The following is a 23185-nucleotide window of genomic DNA, read 5'->3' as shown; positions in this document are numbered from 1 at the left end:
TGAATTTAAAACTAAGTCCCAAAGTATTTTTGGAAAAAGTTTTGGGATTTCATGTGAAAAAAACATTCTGAGAGGTTCAAATAGATCCATTACTCAGAAACACAATTTTTAGTGGTATATTATTTAAGAAACAAACGCGCATCGAATTCGTAAAATGGCTCAAAAAGGAAATGCATTAAAATAGCAGCAGTTTTTCTACTTAACTAAATGATTAAACTTTACAAACATAAGATAGTGACTTTAAAACCACTCTTAAGAGGTAAATGAACCCATGTTTGAATAAGTATAATAATGTATACATTTTCTGAGATATAACACTTACATGTTAAGAAAGAAACGCTTCTGTTAATTTATCTTAATTGCGCAGCTACAATCTTGTTCTAGTCAATAAATAAACAAACAGTAGATGTTTATCATTTATTTTTAGAGTTGATATTTAAGTAATATCTAAAGGAAACCATGAAGAAAAAAACAACGAAGCAGCAAAAGCCAGACACAAAATATTGGTAAAATATATATGTATTTATTTGTTTCCTCTTACAAAGAAATATTATGAATGCTCAATATTTATTCATCCAGAAACATCTGTACCCTTTTGCTCTTGAACAGTGAAAATTAATTACTTTGATGTAAATACCACAAAATAATTGATTTACATATCTTTCCCAGTTTTGTATATACAGATCGGCTTGTATACGTCATTTGTGAACAAGACAAGCATACTAGTTCTCAGTACAGGTTGACTAAAACTCAACCATAGCCAGAGCAGCATCATAGAATGGATCCATGTGTGCAACCATTTTCTTATGTATTCTTGATAATCCCCTTGAAAATATGACCAGAATTCATATGCAGTACTCCCATAAGTCGGAAAAAAGAATCTACTCCTTTAGAATGTAAAAACTTGATAAAAGAGGTCACCAATAAATGCCATTTCTAATCAAGCATTGCACAAAAGAGACAGGCAGGGAGATAAAGGCTTTTTCTTTCCAGAAATCTCAGCAAAGAATCACACATTAAAAGAAAAGTTTAACTGCCTCCATCTCCCTGCTGACAACTGTTAAATTGAAGTTTAATCAGGCAGTTCATTTCAACTTGAAAGCAAGAAAAATAGGATTGCTCTTTATCTATCTTTTATAACTCGAACTGGCTAATTATTTTGAACTGGTAAAGAGGCACAGCATTTTTTTTTTTTTTTACTTTAGGAAACTCGTCACAGTTTTATAGATCACCCTCTGTGAGCTTCATTTACATTCAGTCTGGGCTCTGCGTCAACACATAAAACCCTTCTCTGGATGTTGATAATCCCTTGCCATTATGCCTGCATTTATGTAATGGCCACAACGCCAGTCATGCATAGCACAGTGTCGCACAGAACTTTGTGGAGAACGCCGCTCCGTGCTTTTGTTAGTTGGTTTCTGCTCGCTGTAGAGCATTAACGTCAAAGCGCGATGGTCGCATATGTCTCTCCTGCATATCAAGAATTCAAGTACAAATACGAGAGACTAAATAATAAATTCAGGTTGCAGGAAAAAGGAAAAGTATGGAGATCAATCTTTTAAAACATGAAACACCTTAAAGTTAATTTCTTTTTGGCAACAAGCAGGGATTTGAAATCTGTAGTAGAAAGTGTGAATGTGATGAGGATGAATAAGGCATACACGATAAAAGCCATGGATGAGGACTCATGAAGTTTTCTGATGACACCAGAGGACAGACAGCTAAATCCTGCCTGAGGCTATTCATGCTGCGATCTGAGCATTTAAAACATCTTTTATTGTCTCATTGACTTCTTCAGAACATATGTCAGGTCTGGGCGGCTGCATTTCACTGAGGGGAAACCTCGTTGCAACTTTATGCACATTCTTGGGACCCGTGAAGGTTCTCATTCATCTAGGTGACCTTTTGTTGAAGTGAAGTCGGCGCTACTGGACTTGAAAATCTTATTCCTTGAAGCCCTTAAATTGACTCAACTTCAAAACATTTTTGGGGTCGATACGCCATGTCTGCTTCCAACAAAAGATTTCCATTTTAAGCTACCTTCACACTGGGCATGTGACGTGTATTCTTAAAAGTGTGTTTAGCAAATGGTGTTCAAACTGGACAAGTAGGGAGTGGTTTCTTCTTCTTGATCTTTTGCTAATGTTTACTATCAAATGTTAGCCACCTACAGTTGGAAAAAGCTTGACGTAAAATGTCAAAGCGTGTTGTGAATCTTGCTCCAGATGTATGACAGATTTAGCGTTATATAATTTTGTCTGGGCACCAACCACAATTATTAATTTCTCCTCCATAATCACTTTTTAAATCGTTGGCACTTTTGTTAATTAAAAGGGACACCATCCATACGTTACTACCAGTTACTACCCTGATTGGTCAAAATTCAACCTGGTTTGACTTTCATTGTGTGTTCAATAGCTGCATGTTTTGTATATAGAGCCCGAAAAAAAGAGTTTTGAACACCGAAGCGCAAAACACGCATTCACATAGACTTTTTTATTGAAAGTGGACGGTTGAACGCATGTTGCGGAGGGCAGCGTGAACGTCGCTTCAGTGTGAAACAAGGCACACACTGTTGTTGAGCTCCAGCTATCTGCTCTCAACAAATCAAAGGCCTCTGAAGGAAACTTGATTGAGACTTTGCACGACCTTTGAGCAGAGAGAACAGGGCATGAGCCTGGCTCAAAGCCAGCGCCGCTTCTGAATGAAGGGGCCTGATCGATCTGCCAGTTACCTTTCACCGATTAGCATAATGTTAACATGTGCTCTTATGTGGTCCGAGATGGGATTTAATGTTTGATGGATGCTTCATTCATTAAAACAGGCAGCAGGAGCACTGAGAGGGAAAAGGGCAGCTGTATACTTTAAGCATGAGTGACACAATGAGTATCAATTAGGTCTATTGATCAAGCCTTAATTGAGTGAAATGGGACATTAGAACTGCTTCTTGGGCTGATGAAAGGGATTTAAAGCTGGATTCTAACAGAGAATTTCACAAAAGAATGGCAGCAGCTATGATGCCTATGTAAATGAGGATGGGTTGATGCTCTACACTTCTCTGGAAGCACTCATTTTAGTGCTTTTCTTTTTCCAGCTCAGCTTTGACTTCAGCTGTTGTTGATTATCTGAATCAAGATGAGGAATGTTAAAAAGAAAAAAAAAACGTGGGTTAAACGTTATGTACAAATATGGTTAGGCAGCTCTGTGAATTAATTGCTTAAAAATAAAAATAAATAATAAAATAGATTTCTGTACATTTTACATATATCTCAATACCGCCATGTCTTGCGTTTGAATTACAGAGAAATAAAAAATGTACAACTTTAACAAAAAAAGTGTTTTGGGACTTTTACGTCAATCCCAGCCAAAATGATGTCCCGTCATCTGATAGAACTTCATATTGAAGGGTCTGTAGAAGTCCCGCAGCCTCTGTACCACCTCCGGATCAATGTTCGGATGAGTCCGTCCTTTGGTCTTCCCCAAGCAGTGTGGCTTGCTGCTGCCTTCTGCTTTCTTGAGGCACGGGAAACCCTTGGTCTGGTTGAAGTAGAAGTGTTTGTCTGTGATGATCCTCTTGAGGCCTAAGAAGTCCTGAACGCGACCCAGCTCTCCAGCCGGGTCACTGATCAAACGCTCGCCGCTGACAAACAGGATCTGCTCCATGGGGAAATACTGCAGCCAGTTGTCCAGGTGCTTGGCGTAGATACCGATCTGGATGGCGCTCCAGGAAGTGTCAATGAGCCCTGTAGTCCTGTTTTTGAAGGTGAGGCTCTCAAAAGAGGGAATGTCAGGCTTCTTAGACAATGTCTGTGTGTAGTCAGAGATAGCCCTAGTGACGGGGTCCCGCACTACCACGATTAACTTGGTGTCCCTGGACATGGCTGATATCCGTGCTGGAGCCTCTCTGGTCACAAAGTAGCTGGGGGTTTTCTCCATGGTGATCTGGCCCTCCAGGGTCTTCGGCATCAGCTCCCTAAAAAGAAAGAGAATTAAAGGTTAGGAGAAGGGTAAGATGGAGAAAGGTCTCGGATAATGTAATCAAGCTGATGGAGTGTACTGCGTTCTGCAATCAATGACTCACTGAGCCTGTTTAGCCTTATTACAGAGCTTGAAAACCTATTAGTGCAGGCAGCTCTCCAATGTCAACAATCTCACTCAGTCAGGAGATATCTCACTTTAAAAAAAAGAAAAGAACCCCTTAGAAAACCTTCATTTACTACACGATTATAGGGATATTTAGAAACATTATCCAAGTTCTGTTTAAACAAGTGAGGAATTAAAATCATGTGTTTTCCTAAAGCTAATCTGGCCATATGTTCCTCTTTTGGGATGAATCTCACCCACTTACATTAACGTGGCTTTCTAAAATTATTTTCCAAGCCCTTATTTCTCAAACCAGTCCAAGCTTTAATTCTCCTTTGATCATAAGAAAAAAAAAATCAAAGCCTTAGCCAATTTAGAGTGACGAATGGACAGATAGAAGAAAAGACAGTGAATTTTTTTGTTAAACCTAGAGCTGTTGGTTTATTTTAAGCTCATATAAAACTTAAAAGACTGATATTGTGTCTGCCAATTCTGGCCATCCCAAAAATAAGGAGACATGGGGGACAAACAAGCTTGACAATTGTAGAATCTCAGCCAAGTTATCAATGTATAAAGGAACAAATGGAGACTGCTATGTTTGGTGAATACAAGCCCCTGAAGGTTATTAGTGCAGTGGTCCCCGACATGGGACAGCTGGTACCAGGCGGCAGAGAAAAAAAAAAACAACCTACATTTTTATTTATAATCTGATTCTAGAAAATTACAGGATTTTCTGCACCACATTCAACTCATTCTTAACGCTTGTCAAGTCACTCTGTCATGTTTCTAAAATCCAACTGCTACTTTCCCAAAGCGGGACCTTTAAACTGAAACCTCTGAGCTAGCAAAGTTAACAAGAAACAAACATATTGGGAAAGGGTTAAGGCACTGAGAAGCCAATGAAGAAACAGAAGAAGAGTCCTCGACTTCAAAGATAAAAGGAAAGCTCCTCTTAACAGACAAAAAACAGGAGTCTTTACTCGAAACATGGATTTTTTGTGAAGCTATGGACACACTGGACATGTGACGCAAGTTCAGTAATGCACTAAACGCCAGTTCTTGAACACGCATTTAGCCCACTGTGTTCACACTGGATGAGCAGTGCATGTCCACCACCTACAGTTGGAAGACACTTAGTGCGAAACTTTGAAGCGTTGCAAATCTTGTAAATCCTGCTCCAGGCTTCTTCCTTTACGGTTCTTTTTCGATATATGATGGACTTGGTGTCATCTAATTTCTCCTCCACCTCCTCAGTTTTCAAACAGTTGGCACTTCTGTTAATTAAAGGGATGTCATCAATAAATCATTTATTAAACGTTTGACCTATTTAACTTTCAATTCACGTTTTGTACATAGAGCCTGAAAACATTTGTAGAAACTTGCATAGCTATGGGTGAATGCAAGAGTTTTGAACGCAGACGCCAGAAATGCTAATTTATGCGCGTTTACTTAAACTTTTCATCGAAAGTGCTCACGTGAACACGCGTTGCAGAGGGCAGTGTGAATATAGCTTGACAGTTGTTCCCTCACTCCACATATTAAATAAATAGTCCACTTCTTGTGAAAAAAGATTTAATACCAAAACTTAACAACATTTAAGTACTGTTATTTAATGTTCATTTCTGTCGTAAGTGACCATGGTATAAGCAGGAAAATGCTCTCCAAGGTGTCTATTATCAGAAATGACTAGGTTATATAAAGGCGTGAACTGTCCAAAGCAGAGCCCAGTCCAGGCTGGTCCGTGAAAATACTGTCTGACACTAAACCGCTCCGTGGCCTATAAGGTTGGGGACTGCAAATTTATTTTTGTATTCAAATGTGCTTCAATCTAGACATCAAAGGGTTATCTCAGACTTTATACTCAGTTATGAATCCAAGCCCTCTCCTTCTACCACATATTCCCCTTCTCCATTTCTTTATTGTTGTGATATCTCAACCAACAGCAGACTGACTAAAAAGAAATCAAACAACCAAGGCACTGAAAGTTGATCAGGTTTGTTGCAGCTTTTTTGATACAAAAGAGATCCTTTTATAATGACTAGAAAGGTTTAGATCAGCACTGTCTACACAAGCAGCACTTGAAAGTGGCTGGTTCCATAGAAAGTGAATGCGCTTTGCTCTCTCAGCATTAGGTTTCACAACTGGTGGCAAACCGCAAAGTCAAGATTATGGAGGAGCCGATAAGAGCTGTTTGACTGACATTGGGGGATATATCATCTTTCTCTGTCTGGGCTCTGGACCAGGAAGAAAACCAGCCTGAGTGATCTACATGGGATCAAATGCTTCTTTCAGATTCCCAGTGGACAGATAAGGGGTCAAATTTTGAACTGTACAACAGGTTATGTGAAAAGTAGCTTTTTTTTTTTACGCATTTAGCCTCGTGTGACAGCCAGACCAGACATCAGACTGGCTTTACCCTTCCGGCTGCCTGACACAAAGTCAGTGTAATGTGAGAAGGAAGCAGGTAATTGTCAGCAGAATTTGTTGCCTACTGCACGCTCTGCTCTGACAGCTCACCTGTTGCGCATTGCGTGTCAAGACAGACCATTTTTTAAAACGTGTTCGCCATAGCCTTCTGATTTTTGTGATCATCGTTTCATGATCAGTTAAAAATGGAAGGCTGTTTTAAATAATGTTGGAAAACTAAAGTAAATTGTGATCAATACACAAATAAGCATTAAAAAGAAAGATAACCAATGGCATCGATCTATCAGAGCACACACCAACTCTGTTGTACCCCTAAAGCCTGCTTTTGTTGTGAAAGCTTTTTAAGCTGAAGCAAACAAGGAATCTGGAAAGCTTCACCTGGACTGTTCAATACCTAGGTATTAATCTCTAAGTCACATTGGTTGAATGTTCGGCTAAACATGTCCTAGATCGCCTTTAACCCTTGTGCTATCTTAGATGACCCCACCCTTACATTGACGTGTTCTCCCTACCATGACAAAGGTGGATAAAGGTGGAAAGATTTCATGTAATCCATGGACACCAGTGAAGATCACAAATCATTGAAGAAAAAAGGTTCAGAGCACTGTCTAGTGGGTCTAGATGACCCAACTCCCAATGGTAAAAAGTGCTTAGGAAAGCACAAGGGATACTAAGAATCAGATGGTTCAAAATGAACCAATGTGAACATGACTATGAATCAGATCGTTGGTAAAATGAATCGTTACAACCTCAGCTATTCAGATGTCGCCGGCAACATCTTCACTGTTAAGCTTGTTAAATTATATTTTCAACTTGAGGTAAAAGAAAAAAAAAAAAGATGAAACGCTGGACACTTTCTTTGCAAGGTCTGGCACTACTCCACAAAATAATGCAAGAGCTGAAATCTAGTTCATGCCCATTAACACATGGTTAATTCATGCAATGCAGAGCTCGGTGCTCAAATTTGTGTGCAAAGAGTAGGAGAAAAAAAAAACATCAAATGGTGATGTCAAGTAACCAAGAAAATGAAATGGCATAAGTAGATTTGCATAATCCCAATTCACCATTAGTGATCTAATTATGATAGCATCACCCTGAATGCTGACATGTCAGAGCGGTGAAGGGAGCAAACAGGGGTGCAAGGCTGCCACTAGAATCTCACTAATGGACTGGTGAAATCAACACACTCAACGAACTCTGTGCATGCAAGAGCGTGGGGGATCCTGCAAACTGCAAACCAAACAACTTAAACGGTGCTGCACGTCGCCGATCTCTCGATGCACAATGGTGAGAGTGGTTGCAACCTTTTCGTCAACCCATGTGCCAAGATTCAAATAAAAAAAAGAGCCCCGAATTAAACTGAAAATGCTGCGCAGTCTAATCCGATTTCAATATGACAATACGGCATGGAGATGGGGAGGAGGCTGGAGTTACAATGTGACAGATTATGCTGATCCAAGCGAAGGGACTCCTCTTTTTAACAGCTAGTGTTGGGGGTTGCAGAAGCATAAAAAAAGGGGGACGGTGCGAAAGAAAATGGTGAGGAAGCCTTTTTTTTAAAAGCAGCAATGCCACAAGAAAAGATCTCCTCCTCCCCCCCACCCAAATAAAAAACCTCCACCTCTGACTTTACCCACTCAGGCTGCCAAAGGAGCAAATCAGGGTGTGAGAAGGGAGAAAAAGGAGAAGAAGAGGAGGGGAATTTTAGTGCGACAAGTAGCTCTTGCAGAAACAATGCCCATTATGTTCATTTTTGATTTATGAGGTGCTGCTTTTAAAGATCCCGTCAGCAAACAGGCAGTCCTGTGACACCGGCCTCTTCTTTTTCCCCTGCTTTTCTTTCAAAGTGAACCATTGTCCCTGACCACTGAGCAGGGCAGCGGTCAGGGCCGAGGGGCGGTGATGGGGGCAGGGTAGAGAGAGGGCAAGATAGAGGAGGAGGAAGGCTGGGAGGTGTGTGGGAGGGAGGGTCATCATTGGCAGCTGAGTGAAGCACTTCTTCATCCTTAAGAGAGGCCCTTTGGAGGGCTCTTGAGCAAAGCGTGTGCCAAAACTGTCCTCCAAACAACACCCTGTTCTCTTTAGATAACAGCGGCCCCTCAGGGTCCGGCTGTCTGCCGCGGCAACAATAATACTGTAAAGATCTAATATCATGACACAAACTTCCTTCCTTCCTTTGCTGGTGTGCTTTAGAACCTGCACCTTTACCCTCCAAGACTAATTCCATGTGGGAAGACGTGATAAGACAGAAGGCAGAGGCCCCTGTCAAACGGTTGCATTAAACGTGGGCAGGCGGAGAAGGCCTCTGGCCTGAGTTTTAAAGAGCCATCATCCCAGTAGATCTAAACGGGAGGCAGGAAACAGGTTATTTCTGTCTGATGCTTCCGCCTCCCCCCTGTCACTTTTGATGTGAAGATAAGGGGCTGCCACTGAGCCACCGTGTGTCACAGCATCCCAGACGAAACGACTAGTTTGCTCACAGACAAAAGGAAAAGCCTCACGTCTGTCGATTTTCGATCCGGAATGTTTTCAATTGTCTCACATGTCTGGTTGTTTGAAGGGGGAAAGATTTGAATCTCAAATTAGGGGTTTGTACATTTGAATGCGAGAAAATCAGAGGGCATTTTGTGTCAGCAGCGAAAGGAGGGTGGAGTTCACCATTTAGAGTTGGAGCCGTTTCCATGACTTCAAGACCCAAGTGAGGGCCATCTACCCGTGGGAGGTGACACCACCGAGGCGATCACAAACACCAAACAGTAAGCAAAGAAGCTCCAGGGTAAACTTACCTGTCACAATAAAGCAAGATCAGAGAAGCAAACACATCCCAATCCCAGAAATCCAGGACTTTGAACAGCATGTTTTAGCCATTTTAGTTCACTCTTTTCTGATCCAGGTTTGACGTAACAAGTGCAAAGAGGGAGGATAAAAAGTGGGAGAAAAAAATGCTAAAAGTTCTCTGAGTTCCCTTTTTCTCCAGCTGCTCCTAACCACAGACTTTTCTCAAACTGATGTGATGGACTTTTTCAGAAAAAGGCTTTATTTATTTTTGGGTCGTTAAAGACCCACTCTAATGAAAATAGTGTTTTGGGTGTTTTAAAACATGATCTTGTGGCTTTTTTTCTAATGATGGAGGACAAATATTAGGAAAATTAAGCTTACAATTGCATGCTCCGAGCTCTCAGCAACGGGGAGGGAAAGGGGGCGGGGATGCTCCTCGCCAACAGTCCCGCCCATAACTCAGATATGAATTTCTAATGACCTTCGGCCACTCTGCAGACACTATGACCAAGAAAATGACGTTTTCATTTTGGATAAAAATGTAAAAATTATAATTTAAAGACCACTGGGAACTTTTTGTACTTAAATCAAAAGATGATTGGAGTGGGACTTTAAAGCAAAGTTGTGCTCATTAGTGGACATCAGTACAGAAAAGGACCAGGTTTAAAAATATATATTATTTTCATTAAAATCAATATTCAGGTATTAAATGAAATGAATTCACAAAATCTACCCACTTGGCTGTTTGATTCAATAACCTTTCTAATGATAATGATGATGTTCAATAAGCTCTTTTGTAGAGATATCATTGCTTTGGTGAAGTCCTTCACTTGGAGCTTTTTGACACTTCATTTCCTGACAAGACAAACCGTTTACCTATTAAAGTGAGGTTTCTCCCCCCAAAAGGGGACCCTGCCTTCTTGGTTCACTCTAAAAGTAGTGTTATAAACTTCTGTGTCTGCATACAGATTTCACTGCTGATGGGATTGTCCACTGATTGCAGGAATGCTTCAAATTACCAAATGTGGTGTTACTGGGAACTCTGGTGGTAATGGAAGCCCTTCCAAATCCTCAGCTCAAATGAAGAATTCCGACTGGCCTAGTATGAAAACTGGATGACGTAGTGTGTCAGAACGTCATCGTATTCTTCCTAACTGAGCAACTGAACTGAGTCATTTTTTGGGGTTTCTTAAAATCTTTCTATAAAGTCCTAAAACTCATCAAAAGAAACACCAATCTTGAAGTTGGACAACTTGTTAACAAAGGCCAAATCTTTCCATTTTTATGAGTAGAGAACCTGCTACAAGTAAAAAAGTCAAAACACACATTTTTCTTTGGGGGTAAAAAAAAAAAGGAAAGAAAAAAAGTCTGTTAGAAGGAAATGATCCAGATCTCCAAAGCAGTCCGTTGACACTGAGCTATCCAAACTCTGAGATTGCTTAATGAAAGCAGCTCCCAGACCCCTGAACTCCTTCCAGGAGCTGCAACATGTCAGAGCAGCCTGGGAATCCACTGACCCTCCGCGTAAACACAACGGCTAACCCAAAAAATGCAACTCGCTAGGCCATCATTTGTCTCTGAACCAGGGAGTTCCAGTCAGCGCAGTGCCTCAAACTGCCCCGAGTACAAGCCTGCATATGAGAGGGGGGAGTTTATGGCAGACATCATGAATCAATAGGAATGAGAGCAGGCGTCAAGCGCTGTGGTCACAGTCCATCCAGTCTGGGCTCAAACCCAGCCAGTATCACACAACAGCAAGACAGAAAAAAAAATAAACAAACCAAAACATGAAATGACTGCATGTCAGCTCCCTTCTGTGAAAACACTTCCTGAGATGTTCCCCTTTGACTCTGTCGTAGTTGCCTCATGATAGACAGCACCATGGTTGCACGACTATCATGTTTTTATTATAATCTCTAAAAATTTTCTTTTCAAGTGACTTTGGGTCCGGACTGAAACCACAATGGCTTGCGACCGTATGCCCTAGTCACACAACTGGACCAGGGGTTGAACCAAACAGGTGGTGTGGGTTTTTGGGTAGAGGGTCACATTGAGGAGCGGACGGATTTTAAGAGGAGCACAGGTTTGTCTTGCAGTTGCCTTGAGACTCATGACGTAACACCAGTAACCCCATCATGAAAATGGAACGTACGATTATCCCTGTGAAGTATAATATAAGTTACACATACTTTTGCTCCAAAGCTTTCTCTGGAGCGAAACACCGTCTATGCATGACGTTAAATCAGAGCAGTAGTGACACACGATCGGAATGAACTGCTTACATGCGCAACAATCGGATCAACAATCAGCATCACCCATCTATCTCGATCGGAAAGAAATTTTGATCCGAACGGCGTGTTTACATGACACATTTTTCTTCCGGTCAAGCGTTCTTTCCGATTACTTTTGTCCATGTAAACGCAGCTACTGACTCCTTACTGACCATGCGCAACTGCTGCATGCACAGGGTGTGCACTTGATATCTAAGTGCACCAGTAGGGTACCCATAGGATGTCAACACAGACTTCACTATGATTGCCTAATTTCCTCATTTTTAAGACCCAGACCACATGCAACGGATGTGCAAGGAGCGTGCATTTTTCACTTTAAATGCACTAACTTGTGCAGTGTGCAGGATTTGGAGGGTTGAAAAAAGGAAAAATCCACATGATGTGCCAGCGTCTCACCTACTTCACCCATACTCACCCTTGCATGTTGTTTAAGTGTTTGCTACGATCTGTCAACCGCAGCGTGACCATGGTAAAAAATGTGCATGAACATTTATGCCCCACAGGTTAATAACCGAGCTACCTACAACTTTGATATTTCTTGTGACCCCACTTGCATATAGATTTGCCTGCAGACAGCCTATACCCAACCGTAAGGGCAGTTCAGACTAAGGCAATAGATGGCTGCCTAGGATTACTGAGAAAAGAATGCCGGAGAGCCCACCATGTGACATAAATAAAACAGGGGAGTCTGTGAAAAGGATGGTGCAAATCAGAAAACAACAAGACCTCCTCTCCGTCCCCTCATGAATTGAGACTGAGTATTCCCTCAGAAGTGCAGAGCTTTATTCCTTTCGATTCTAAGGAATTGCTCTGAAAGTTTTGCTTATCTGACAGAATTTTGCCAATTTGATCAACGAATGATGCAGGACAAATGACTGGATGCTGATAGAACAGGCGAGGCCGTTGTGGAGTTGAAGTCCACTAGAACTGTGATTAGTCGCGGAGTTTGTTCAGCGCTGATAATCCTCTCTAATCAGCGTGTTTGCTGAAGGTGTTAGTCCAGAGCTGGCCTCAAATTCCTCCACTCCATCAGCATCAGGGTGCGACTGACTGACAGCCAGAGCCAAATCAACTGATGAACTGCAACAAGCGAATAGCTAAGACAATAGGAGCTGCAGACTAGCGTTTTTGCGAGCTGTTTGGGTGTGCGAACGTTTTCAGGGTGTGAAGACAAAACCGGGCTGTCTGGCTGATTTCCTGACACTTGACATGCACCAGGAGGCACATGACTCCTTGATCTAGCTGCAGCAAAGATGAATAAAAGATGAAAAAGACTCCAGGAGAACATACACGCCACCACCCCCACTCCCCAGGCGCACGGAGTCGGAGCAAGCTGCTTTGCATCCTGTTTGAATTGGCTGTCACCCGTAACTGCCTGCACACCTTTTAGAAAACAGGTGAACTGCATTGTGTGCTGCAAGAGAGGGGATTTCCTTCCTACTGTATGTCACTCCCCTGCGTGTTGGAGTTATTATTTAGCCCCCATTACTCATCCTCCAGCTGTCGTTGCAGGTTAATGCTTTACAAATTCCTCAAGACAGCCTGACAGCCAACATATAATTAGCGTTAATAGGTGAGACAGCTCCAGTGACAATTAACCTGCACCTTTCAGGGGTGGAAAGAGTGGCGTGAGCATTCCTCCGGTAATTCTACTCCTTTCTTTGAATTTGAGCCTTCTTCAGATCATACCTGTGAAGACAACAAAACTCTTTTGTCTCCCGTGTCTGCACTTGACGCACAACATTTCCGCAGTGGCTAAAATATATTTCCATCACACAGCTGCAGCACAAATCAACACAAGAAGCCACAGATTGAGCAGCGATTCGAAAGAAAATAACATTTTCGAATGTTTTAGTGGAGGACAAATGAATCATGTTTTGATAAATCAAACAGCAAAACTAAAGACAAACATGGCTAAGTTGGTGAACATGTTAATGAACCTAATATCCGCTTGTGTGTGTACATTTTTCAAGACAAAGTAATGTTGTATACAAGTGTATTTTTGCATGAAAAACAAGTCATGAAACTTTTTTTATTTTTTTTATTTTTTATGATTTTAAAAGTTAAACCCCAACAATTTATGCCCTGAAAAAGACCAAAAAAATCAATGAACGCGTTTTCCGTACAATGGAGCAAACAAAACTATAAGCTTCGTTTAGCAAAACAAAGGAGTCAGCAATTAGTTTATCAGTCAGACCATATTAACTGTGTTTACAGTAACTCTAGAACTTGTTTGTAACACGCTACATGTTAGCCACGTTAGAAGCATTGGCCATGTTAGCATATTCACAATAGCTGTAACTCCCAACCTTGTTTGCATCAAATACAATAACAAACTGATACAGCCGAAACAACGTTACTGTGACTGCGCTAATTCAATTCCCAACATTGATCGTCCGACATCGCTACAAATGAGCTGCGTTAACTTATTTATGACAACACACAACTATGTTAAAAAAAACAGCCCAATACCGCAAAAAAATGTGTTACTGGGAATACACTAACCTTGTTAGTAACACGTAAAAATAAACAGTCTGACAGCGCTAGACATTAGTGTATTTACAGCAACATCCAACTTTGTTTGCAACCCTTAGAAATAATAGACGGACATTTTGACACAGCGCCTTGTACCTCTTAAAATGGCTTCAACATCAGTATACACAACCATTTGCAAGGTGGAGCGCCTTACATAGGACACATTGTTGTTTTTTTGAAGACTTTTACATCCTCCTCATACAGTAAACTGAAAACTGAATGTTTGATTCTTCTTTTTGCTTGTATTCAGTTGCAATTGGTTTTTAATGTACTGGAACCTACCAATTTGTTTTCTCTTGTACTCTATTTTATTGAAACTAAACCAGGAATGGCTTAAGAGGAGTTTAAGATTTAGAAGAGAAATCTTTCTTTTTTATCTTTGGGAGAATTCTTTTTTTTTTCTTCAAATTTATTTTAAGGACTAAACTTCATTTACATGTTGGGTACATTTTTTTTAAGTGCACACATATTCACTCAATTTTGGAAAAACCTAAACTGCTCCATCTTTAATAAAATAGCAACTTTTACACTTAAACATTTACACTTAAAATTTTAAAAAGAAACATTTAAATTCCCAGTTTGTCCTAGCAAAAATGAAGTCTGGATATTCTCCAACTTAATCCAAAAAATGTATCCAGCTCGGAATTTCTACTTTTTGTTCCCCTTTCAACCAGAAATAGTTTAACCCATTTGCATATTTTGCTGAGATTAGGAAACGTTTGATGAAGATAACTAAGATAAATAAATTCTCTCTGGTTCTCTCTGAACCAGATAGATATTTTATTAATTTCCCGTCTACTGATCACTGTTTTTCTTCTAAAACAATTGCCGAATTTACACCACAAATGTCTAAAATGTCGTGTAGAGGCACTCACTCCCATTGCTCCCCCAGAGGTGCTCCTATTTGCACAGCTCTTTAGCCGGGGTTCTTCCCCTCCTTAACCCTGGCAAACTAATCACTGCTGGTTGACGTAAAATCTATAACAGAGCTCCGGCGTGGGAATGCCATTACCCCACCATAAACTCTTTTGGCAAGTGTCTGGATGTAACTAACATTCATTTACAGTGTATGTTGACGTGCCACACTCTAGCTTTAAGTGATCCCAGTGAAACACAGCCATAAATTTAATACTTATGCAGGAGTTGGGTTAAATTTGTACATTTAGAAAGCTTATGAACACACTTTAACCCTATAAAGGCAACTATAGCAAAGAATTGATGGAAAATTGTTTTTGTTTTTTCATTAAGAGATTTTTAAAACACTTTGATGATACCCAGACAAAAAATGTTAGTTTAAGGGTGTATTCAGACTGGGAAAACGGATAATTCCGGACCCAGTCTGCTTAATTTGGTCTGGATCGAGTTCTAAACCTTGCATTTGGTCTGCATTCAGACAGCAGTTAAGGGGACTTTCCTGTTCCGGAGTAAAGTTTGTAAACAAGTGACATATGACTAAAGGTCTCTTCATTCATTTGTCAGGAATTATGAGGGTGGGACAAAGTAACTGGTGGCAGAAATTATCAATAATTAAGTTCCTTTTAGTTCATTCAAACTTCATCTTTCTCTCACAGTTTTAAACGCATGTATCAATGTTACTCTACGTCAGCAAAAGCAGACCAAATGTGTCCAGTCTGAATACACCCTAAGATGTAAAAATATTAGGATGCATGTTCAGGAAAAAAAGACCTTATTTACACACTGTCTCAAAGTTGATTCTCTCACTTTTAACATAGTTTAACTGTATTATTAACACATAATTATTAGGTAATTTAATATTCCTTTAATACATCAATTAATTAAAGAAAACAATAGATGTGTTATTTTCAACATAAAGTTTAAGATAATTTACATAACTCTTGCCTTTGAGAGTTATGACCAGGAAAAGCCCTTCTACTGCCTCTAGTGGAAAGATTATGAACTACAGGGCAGACAATTTGAAATAGTTTATATCTAATGGGTTTTTAGGAAAGTTTGGATCATGCTAATGAGATCTTAAATATGATACAAATGTTGATATAGGGTTAAAGCACTTCTATCAATTTAGCTTCTAAATAGGGGGTATACCAAGCATTGTTATTGTCTTTTTAATTGTCATAAAATTAACATTATTCTAGTGTGCTTGGGGGTGAAGTGTCCATATTCATTTGGGATTTGTCACATTTGAATAAAGCAAACCAGTTTAAAAGTTTAACTGCTAAAAATGACAGAAAAAACACATGTGCTGCCATCGAAAGTGGAGTGTGTCCAGCTTGTCGAGTCAAGCTGAAGAGTTTTGCCAGCACTTATGAGGGAAAAACCCGACGGCACGAGGAGAGTACATCTAAATGGAGGGGACGACCGTGGCCCAGCGAGGTGCCCGCAGAGGACTCGCAGCGTTTAATGAGCTCTGCTCTTTCCCTGCCAGGCTAATGTAAAGCTCAGGGGAGCGGCGGTGGCGCTCTCCGTCTGTGTGTGCTCTCCCACAGGCTGAGGCCCTCTCCAACACCCTAATGGCCACCTCTGGGACTCCATACGTGGAACAAGTGCAGCTTTTGCAGCTTTAGCGTCAATGTTTTCTGCTCTTCTTAGCTTCCTCTTTTTCCCAGGAAAGCATACATAGCACAAAATAGAAAACGGCATCTGTCCAATTAAGCAAGGAGTGTTTAAACAGCAGCAATGATCGACCATTAAACCCTAGAGGGAGGATGTCTGGTTCTGCTCTGACTTGTAGAACAAGGTCTAAATTATCACCTCATTATAAAAGCTCCTGATTTACACTTTGCAGATTGGCGGGGGTAGTTTCTTGTTGTTGTTTATTTTATTTTTTAATGAGACAGTCTTTTTTTAATAGAGGATGAGCCGCAAACGTTTACTGTAGCGTTAACTTCCTGTTTTTTCTTTTTCTTTAACAGTTGCTTGACTGGTCATATTGTCTCTACTGATGTGCCACTGGACACCCGCAGAAGGAGGGCTGAGGGGGCGACAAAGTGCTGCCACTCCCTTCTCCACAGGCCTCCCCTTTCACTATTAACCGCTTGTAATTTGCGCCTGAAAGCTGTCTTTTCCTCTGTTCCTCCACCCACATGGGCCACGCCAGCTTAGGCAGGAGGAAGGAGCGGAGGACAGAGCGCTCGCCTTTACGCTGACCGACTAAAGCGAGTCAGTGGTCAGTGAGGCCTGCAGTTGGATCCTCGCCGGACTGGACAAACAGACCGTGAGGTGTGACACTTTTCTTACACATCAGCGGCACAAACGCACAGCTGCTTGGTGGAGTGTTTCTTGGGAGATTGTAGAATGATATCCGAGGAAGGAACTGGAAGTGGAAGATTTAATGAGAGGATGTGAACCTGCTGTCAGCTGCACGGTTGGCTGACCAGGGACTACCAGGAATCATAGAGGCAAAGAAGGAGCCGGAATATTGAATCTTGTGAATGGAGTGTTTTTCCCCGAACGACTGGATAAAACCGAATCCTCCTGGAAGATATGGTGACGCTTTAAAGTCCCACTTTGATCATCTTTTGATTTATTTTAAGAGAGTTCCCAGTAGTCTTTTAATTATGATGATGCTTTTTTAGGCAAAATCAAAAAATGCCTGTCGTTTTCTAGGACATAGTTTCTGCAGAGCGGCAGTAGATCATTAAATTCTCCTCTTGAGTTGTGGGTGGGACAACTCTGCCCCCACTTCCCCTCCCCACCGCTGGGAGCTCTCTGTTTACACCCTCTCTCACTAGCCTACAGCCCCTAGCTAACATTAGTGGCGCAACAAAAATGGGGTCGAATATTGCAGCCATCCGGTCGTACAGTTCTGAGCCAGATGCCAGCTCAGACAAGGAAAACTAAGACGTAGACGGATCTAGTCATCTAAATGGATGCATCGGAATGGAGCAGAGCATGGAGATGGGGCCTGCCCATTGAAGTTTCCAATCTTTTTCAAACTGCATTATTTCATCCTCTTCTGATTCCCAACAATTTGAACAAAGAAATACTCAGAAAGGTCATTTTAAGTCATTTTAATTATATATTTCCTCCATTACAGAACATGTTAAAAACACCCAAAACACATTTTCTTTATCGAATTGGGTCTTTGAGAGCTGAGCTGATAAAACCCCCAGCGGGGCTGCAGCTTCCTGCAGATGGTCAGCACAGACTCAGACGTGGTTCTGACCCCATCAAGGGCCCTTAACCCATCTCTACACATTACGTCCAAACACGCTTGACTAATCAATACTGGCCATCCCAGAGGAGTTAGGCCACGTTTGTATACAGTGTTTGAGCGCTTCAGTTTCCTGTGGCTGCAGATGAAGATTATTACTGCCCCCACAGCTGAGCCTTACCGAAACATCCATTAAAAGACACACCTCTGCGCACCCGCCGACTTCCCACAATGTATGCAAACACCAGCAGCTCGTGTTTAGTTGGCTTGGTGCCTTTCACTGACACTCTATAGAACCAGGTGGCCTCTGCAGCCATTGAAAGGGGAAGGAAGGAGGGTGAGGTCAGCGGCGGTGCGGAGCGGACGGGTCACCTCCGTGGAAATGGGAGTCCTCCTGCGGTGAGCAGATAAAAGGACGCGCACCCATCCAGAACTGTCCTCAGCGTGGCCCGGAGCTGCAGCCCCACACACACCCTCACACACTACCAGTGGGGGGGGGGGGGGGGGGGGTTAAAAATGCCACAGACTTCCGGAAAATTCTGATAGTGGAACAAGATTTTTTTTTTCCTTCTTTTGCAACAATGACCCAGTTGTGCCTTTTGTAGCTTTCAAAGCAGCTTCTTCTGATGCTGCTTTGAGATTTTGTTTTCCCTCTGAGTTTATCGCAGTTTGAATACAAAGGCGGAGCAGAGACATCCTGATTCAGGACGGAGTCTACAGACATGTTGTCTACAGTCTGCACTATTAAAGCAGGTGTGACACATGCTTTTCTAATATTCCCCACATCTATGCTTAAAAAAAAAGGCAGATTAAAGACCTTTGAGTTGCATCCAATTTAACCAGATCATCAAGTTAACCTTTTGGCCCATCTCTCACTTTATAGTCCATTCAGAAATAACTATAGAAACAAATGAAACCTTTGATTTAATCCAAAAATGTTCATACATCCATATTGAGACAACGTATCAGTAGTTTTTAACATAAATAATACAAAAAATGGTTTTGAGCCTCTTTTTTCTTTTCACATACTTTTTATTTGATAGTTTTCATCTTTTTTTTATTTCACTTTTTCATTTCATGGAATTGCATTTTTTAAGCATTGAAATTAAAATTACCCACAATTTCTGAAGTTTCTGCACCATGAGAAGCTTCCACTGCAGCAGATGAAAGGTGTGCAGATGAAGAGCACCTTTTATCATCAGATAACAGAAGTTTTACTTTTGTTGCATCATAAAACTGTTGCAGCAACTAAATATCCCAGTTCAGTCCCTCCGACTCTGTGTGTGTTTGTTCCTTCAGGCTGGTTCATGCATGACCTCACTGTGAAAATGTCTACCTCCAGTTATAAGGACCCCCCCTCAGTGAAAAACATGAATCATGCGTTTGTCTTTGGCACAAGTAAAAACTGTCAAAGTGCATCAGAAATCCACAATGAGACGCGTTTTTTTCTTTTATTTTGAAGCTCCTCTTTCAGGCCGCTTCCTCCTCTCTTCTCTCCTCTCTATGGCTGCATTTATTTGCCGGAATTCCAGCTCTACGTGAGCGTCTCTTTTTTTTAGGGGGGATGGAAGCTGTTTATGCAAACGAACAAACACGGGAAAATTTGTTACACAACCTGGACATGAACAAACTGTCTCTATGAATGATCTTTGACAGAATTTGAGTCTGGAAAATTCCACTTTTCCCTCCAAAGTCATCTCCAGGAACTGGTCCTAATGGGACGGTTAAAAGGATAAGTAATAAATAAGGTATGATCTCCTTCTTATGTACATCCTCACTACACAAAATGATTTTTTTTTCTCCTTCACTTGGGACCACTAAAACCATCTGTTTTAATGAAACACGCATTTCTGACAGTAGTTCCCCCCATAAAAGTTTGACATGACTAAATTTACTGTTCCCTAAATGCAACTTGAGAGAAAGAAAAAATTAGAAGCTGCACTTTTAGCTCGACACGTTAAAATCACAAAAAATGCCCTGGCTCAGGTTATGTGAAATGTCTTTTCATTTGAAGGGGAAGTTGTAAAACCATCTCTCTTTACATTTTTTGTTTTGTTTTTCATGGTTGACTTTGGTGGTACATTACAGGCTCCACCCCTTTCAAATCTGAACTTCAAGAAGTCCGTTGATTTAGGAAATAAAACACAGAAAAGGCCTACAAAAGTCACCGACTTGACAACATCCGTAAAACTCAACCGTTGAAATCGAGTTGCAAGTCAACACATTTTTGCACCCAAAGCTGTCCATGAATGAACTTCCAACAGGGTTTAAAACCAGATTATGAAAATCAGCCTCGTCTAATCAACCATCAAATGAAACCAAAAGCCTCCAACTCTGGTGGAAGATTTGCAAAACACCAAAGGAACCACTTCCATTCCATTTAACGAGGCTGCATGTTGTGAGCATTCAGCTGCGATGATGAAGCTCAACAGTTCCTCCACTCATTATATTAGCACTTTGTGATGGAAATGAGCGAGGTAAAGTTAGTTTATCAAGCTCTGAAGACTTTAAATGGGTTTCTTCTCTGAAGGCCTCTCGCTTTTGTCTTGTAGATCCCCTTCTCTGGGGGCAGTTGACATAAGAATGCTTGAACTACATAGAGCCTGTTAGATATGGAAACATTTTGAGCTTAATCTGGACAAATACAACTTTTTTTTTCCACCATTATATCTTTTTGGTACATTTATTATTTTACATCATCGTTTTTTTTACTTTAAAAAAAAAGGTTAATAATTTAGTAGATTGTTGTTGTAGTTTTTTTAATGGTAACATGACCACCCATTAATTAAAAAAAAAAAATCATATTCTGATGATAAAAACTGTAATTTGAAGGGTCGCTAGGCTGCAGTGTTGCTGTGTGTCCGACAGAGATCACTGCGCATGCAGAAGCAGCCAGGCCCGTGCGCACAGCTCTCCAAACCTCACTTTTACGCACGAAGAATTTTTAAATAAAGAACGATTTGACGCGATAGGGGACAAAAAATGACGTGTGCAAGAAACTTTAAAGCAGATTAAAAATATGCACACCTTCATTATAATAAAAATTCAGTGGGGTTATGACTGAAAGAGAGGAACCTTTACAAGATCAATTAGCGTAAACGTTGAGTTTATTGGAATATTTTGCATTCCACTGCTAGAATAAAAAGCCTGAAGATGATCTGGAATGAAGCTGCTTTGCTGCACTAAATTTCATTTGAAGAGAGTTGTGTTTAAATGAAAGTTTACCTGTACCACTCCAGTCCGTTGTCGTAGTTGCGGTCGAAAAAGTGCGGCTCCGCTCCCACGGCCCTGATGTCGGGATGAACCCGCAGGAACTCCAGCAGAGCCCGAGTGCCTCCCTTCTTCACCCCGATGATGATCGCCTGCGGCAGCTTCTTGCTCCCGGAGCCGTTGGAAAAGCTGGACAGGGCGCTGGGGTCCGGGGCTCTCTGCTCCCCGGCGCGCATCTCCTCCTCCCAGTCCTCCAGCCGGTCCGCCTCGTTGTTGAGCAGGTCCCGGGACGCGGCGGTCCTCACGGACGGCTCCTCGTAGTCGCTCTCCACATCCTCCCACGGCTGCGGTTTAGCGAGCAGGCGGGAGACGAGGTCCGCGCCGCCGCTCTCGGTCCTCCTGCCCACCGCCGTGCCGGTCTCCTTGCCCACCAAGACACTTGGCATGGTGGAGCAGTGGCCCACGCACGAGTACAGCATGTAGACCCAGACTAAAAACATGATGCCGAGCACTACAAGTTTCTTTTTCACTGGGCTGGACCACAAGGCATACAGACTGTGACAAAGCAGGCTATATTCCATAAGCCTTTCGGGGGGAAATCGTCTCCCAGCGGCGCATTTTGCCAAACTCACTCCCGGCGACACCTCCGCAGAATTAAAAACATATTTAAAAAACAAGCTAGTAGCATAACAAATCACAGGAAAAAAATGTATTGAATACAATTATTAAATAACGATAACTAAAAAACATGAAGCTAGTATTATTAACAATAATTTAGGGGGAATATTGTTCCTATTCCTAAAGAGAAATTCACTCCGCCACTCCGTGAAGGTTCATCTCAGGTTTGTCAGCCCCGCCACTCGAGCCGCGCGGGTTATACAGTGACACCAAACGAGTGACACCGCCAGCAGCCAATAGCAGCACAGACATTAAATGGCAGCAGGTTTGTTGATACGGGAAAGCCAATCAGAGGAGAGATTGGGCGGTGCTAGCCGTGGGATCCTCGGTATGGAAATGAGACGCGCGTGCCGGACTCTGTGGAGTTTGGAAAAATAAATTTGATTTTTAAACATTAACAGAGAATTCTGCGAATTCCCGCGGATGAAAACGGTTCATGTAGGTTCAAACAAGACAAATGGTCTTTTTTGGAATCTTTAGGCAAAGAAAATCATAATTTTAACAGAAATAAAAAGTAAGTTGTCTGTATTTAATTGACGTTATATTCATACTTTTTATTTATTTTATTTTAAATGTTTTTTGACCCTCTTTTATTTTTTTAATGTGCCACAAGTCATTTTGATGTGGAATTATCAATTTAGCAACGTTTTGGGGATGTGAAAAACCGTCAGTTACTGCAAATAAATAAATTCACAAGTTCACAAATTGATTCATATATACGGTTTTATTATTTTTAGGCTCTATTAAATCCAATTTGTGATATTACTCTTACTTTTACATTGAAAAAAGTATGCTCCAATGTTGTTAAATTGAATTCTACAAGTTGGACTGTTATTTAAATAATTAAAAAATCAATAACAAAACAAGCTATCTGCGGCTTTTATATAAATATATTTAACTTTATTTTAGTTGACAAAACTTCATTTAAACTTTCAAATTGTTTTTTTTTTTTTTACAAAAAGGTGGCGAATAACTGAAATAAACTTTGAAAAAAGTTAATTGATTTCCAATACTTTTATTTCTAATTTGATTGCAATAATATAGACATATA

The 23185-nt window shown here is 41.1% G+C and overlaps 1 protein-coding gene across 1 annotated transcript; it reads right to left on the bottom strand.

Moving 5' to 3' along the window:
* Nucleotides 1-501: 501 nt before the first annotated feature.
* Nucleotides 502-22322, bottom strand: hs3st3b1b (heparan sulfate (glucosamine) 3-O-sulfotransferase 3B1b). Its single transcript, XM_020711996.3, has 2 exons — nucleotides 21472-22322; nucleotides 502-3973 (listed from the first exon to the last, which is right to left on the bottom strand). Exons 1-2 carry the CDS (start codon nucleotides 22035-22037, stop codon nucleotides 3355-3357), a joined length of 1185 nt encoding a protein of 394 aa, XP_020567655.1. The 5' UTR covers nucleotides 22038-22322; the 3' UTR covers nucleotides 502-3354.
* Between the last annotated feature and the right edge of the window lie 863 nt (nucleotides 22323-23185).

Source organism: Oryzias latipes, chromosome 19 (genome assembly GCF_053564925.1).
Source record: "Oryzias latipes strain Hd-rR chromosome 19, Olatipes_Hd-rR_3.1".
NCBI classification, from domain to species: Eukaryota; Metazoa; Chordata; class Actinopteri; order Beloniformes; family Adrianichthyidae; genus Oryzias; species Oryzias latipes.
This window is presented reverse-complemented; position numbering and strand designations above follow the sequence as displayed.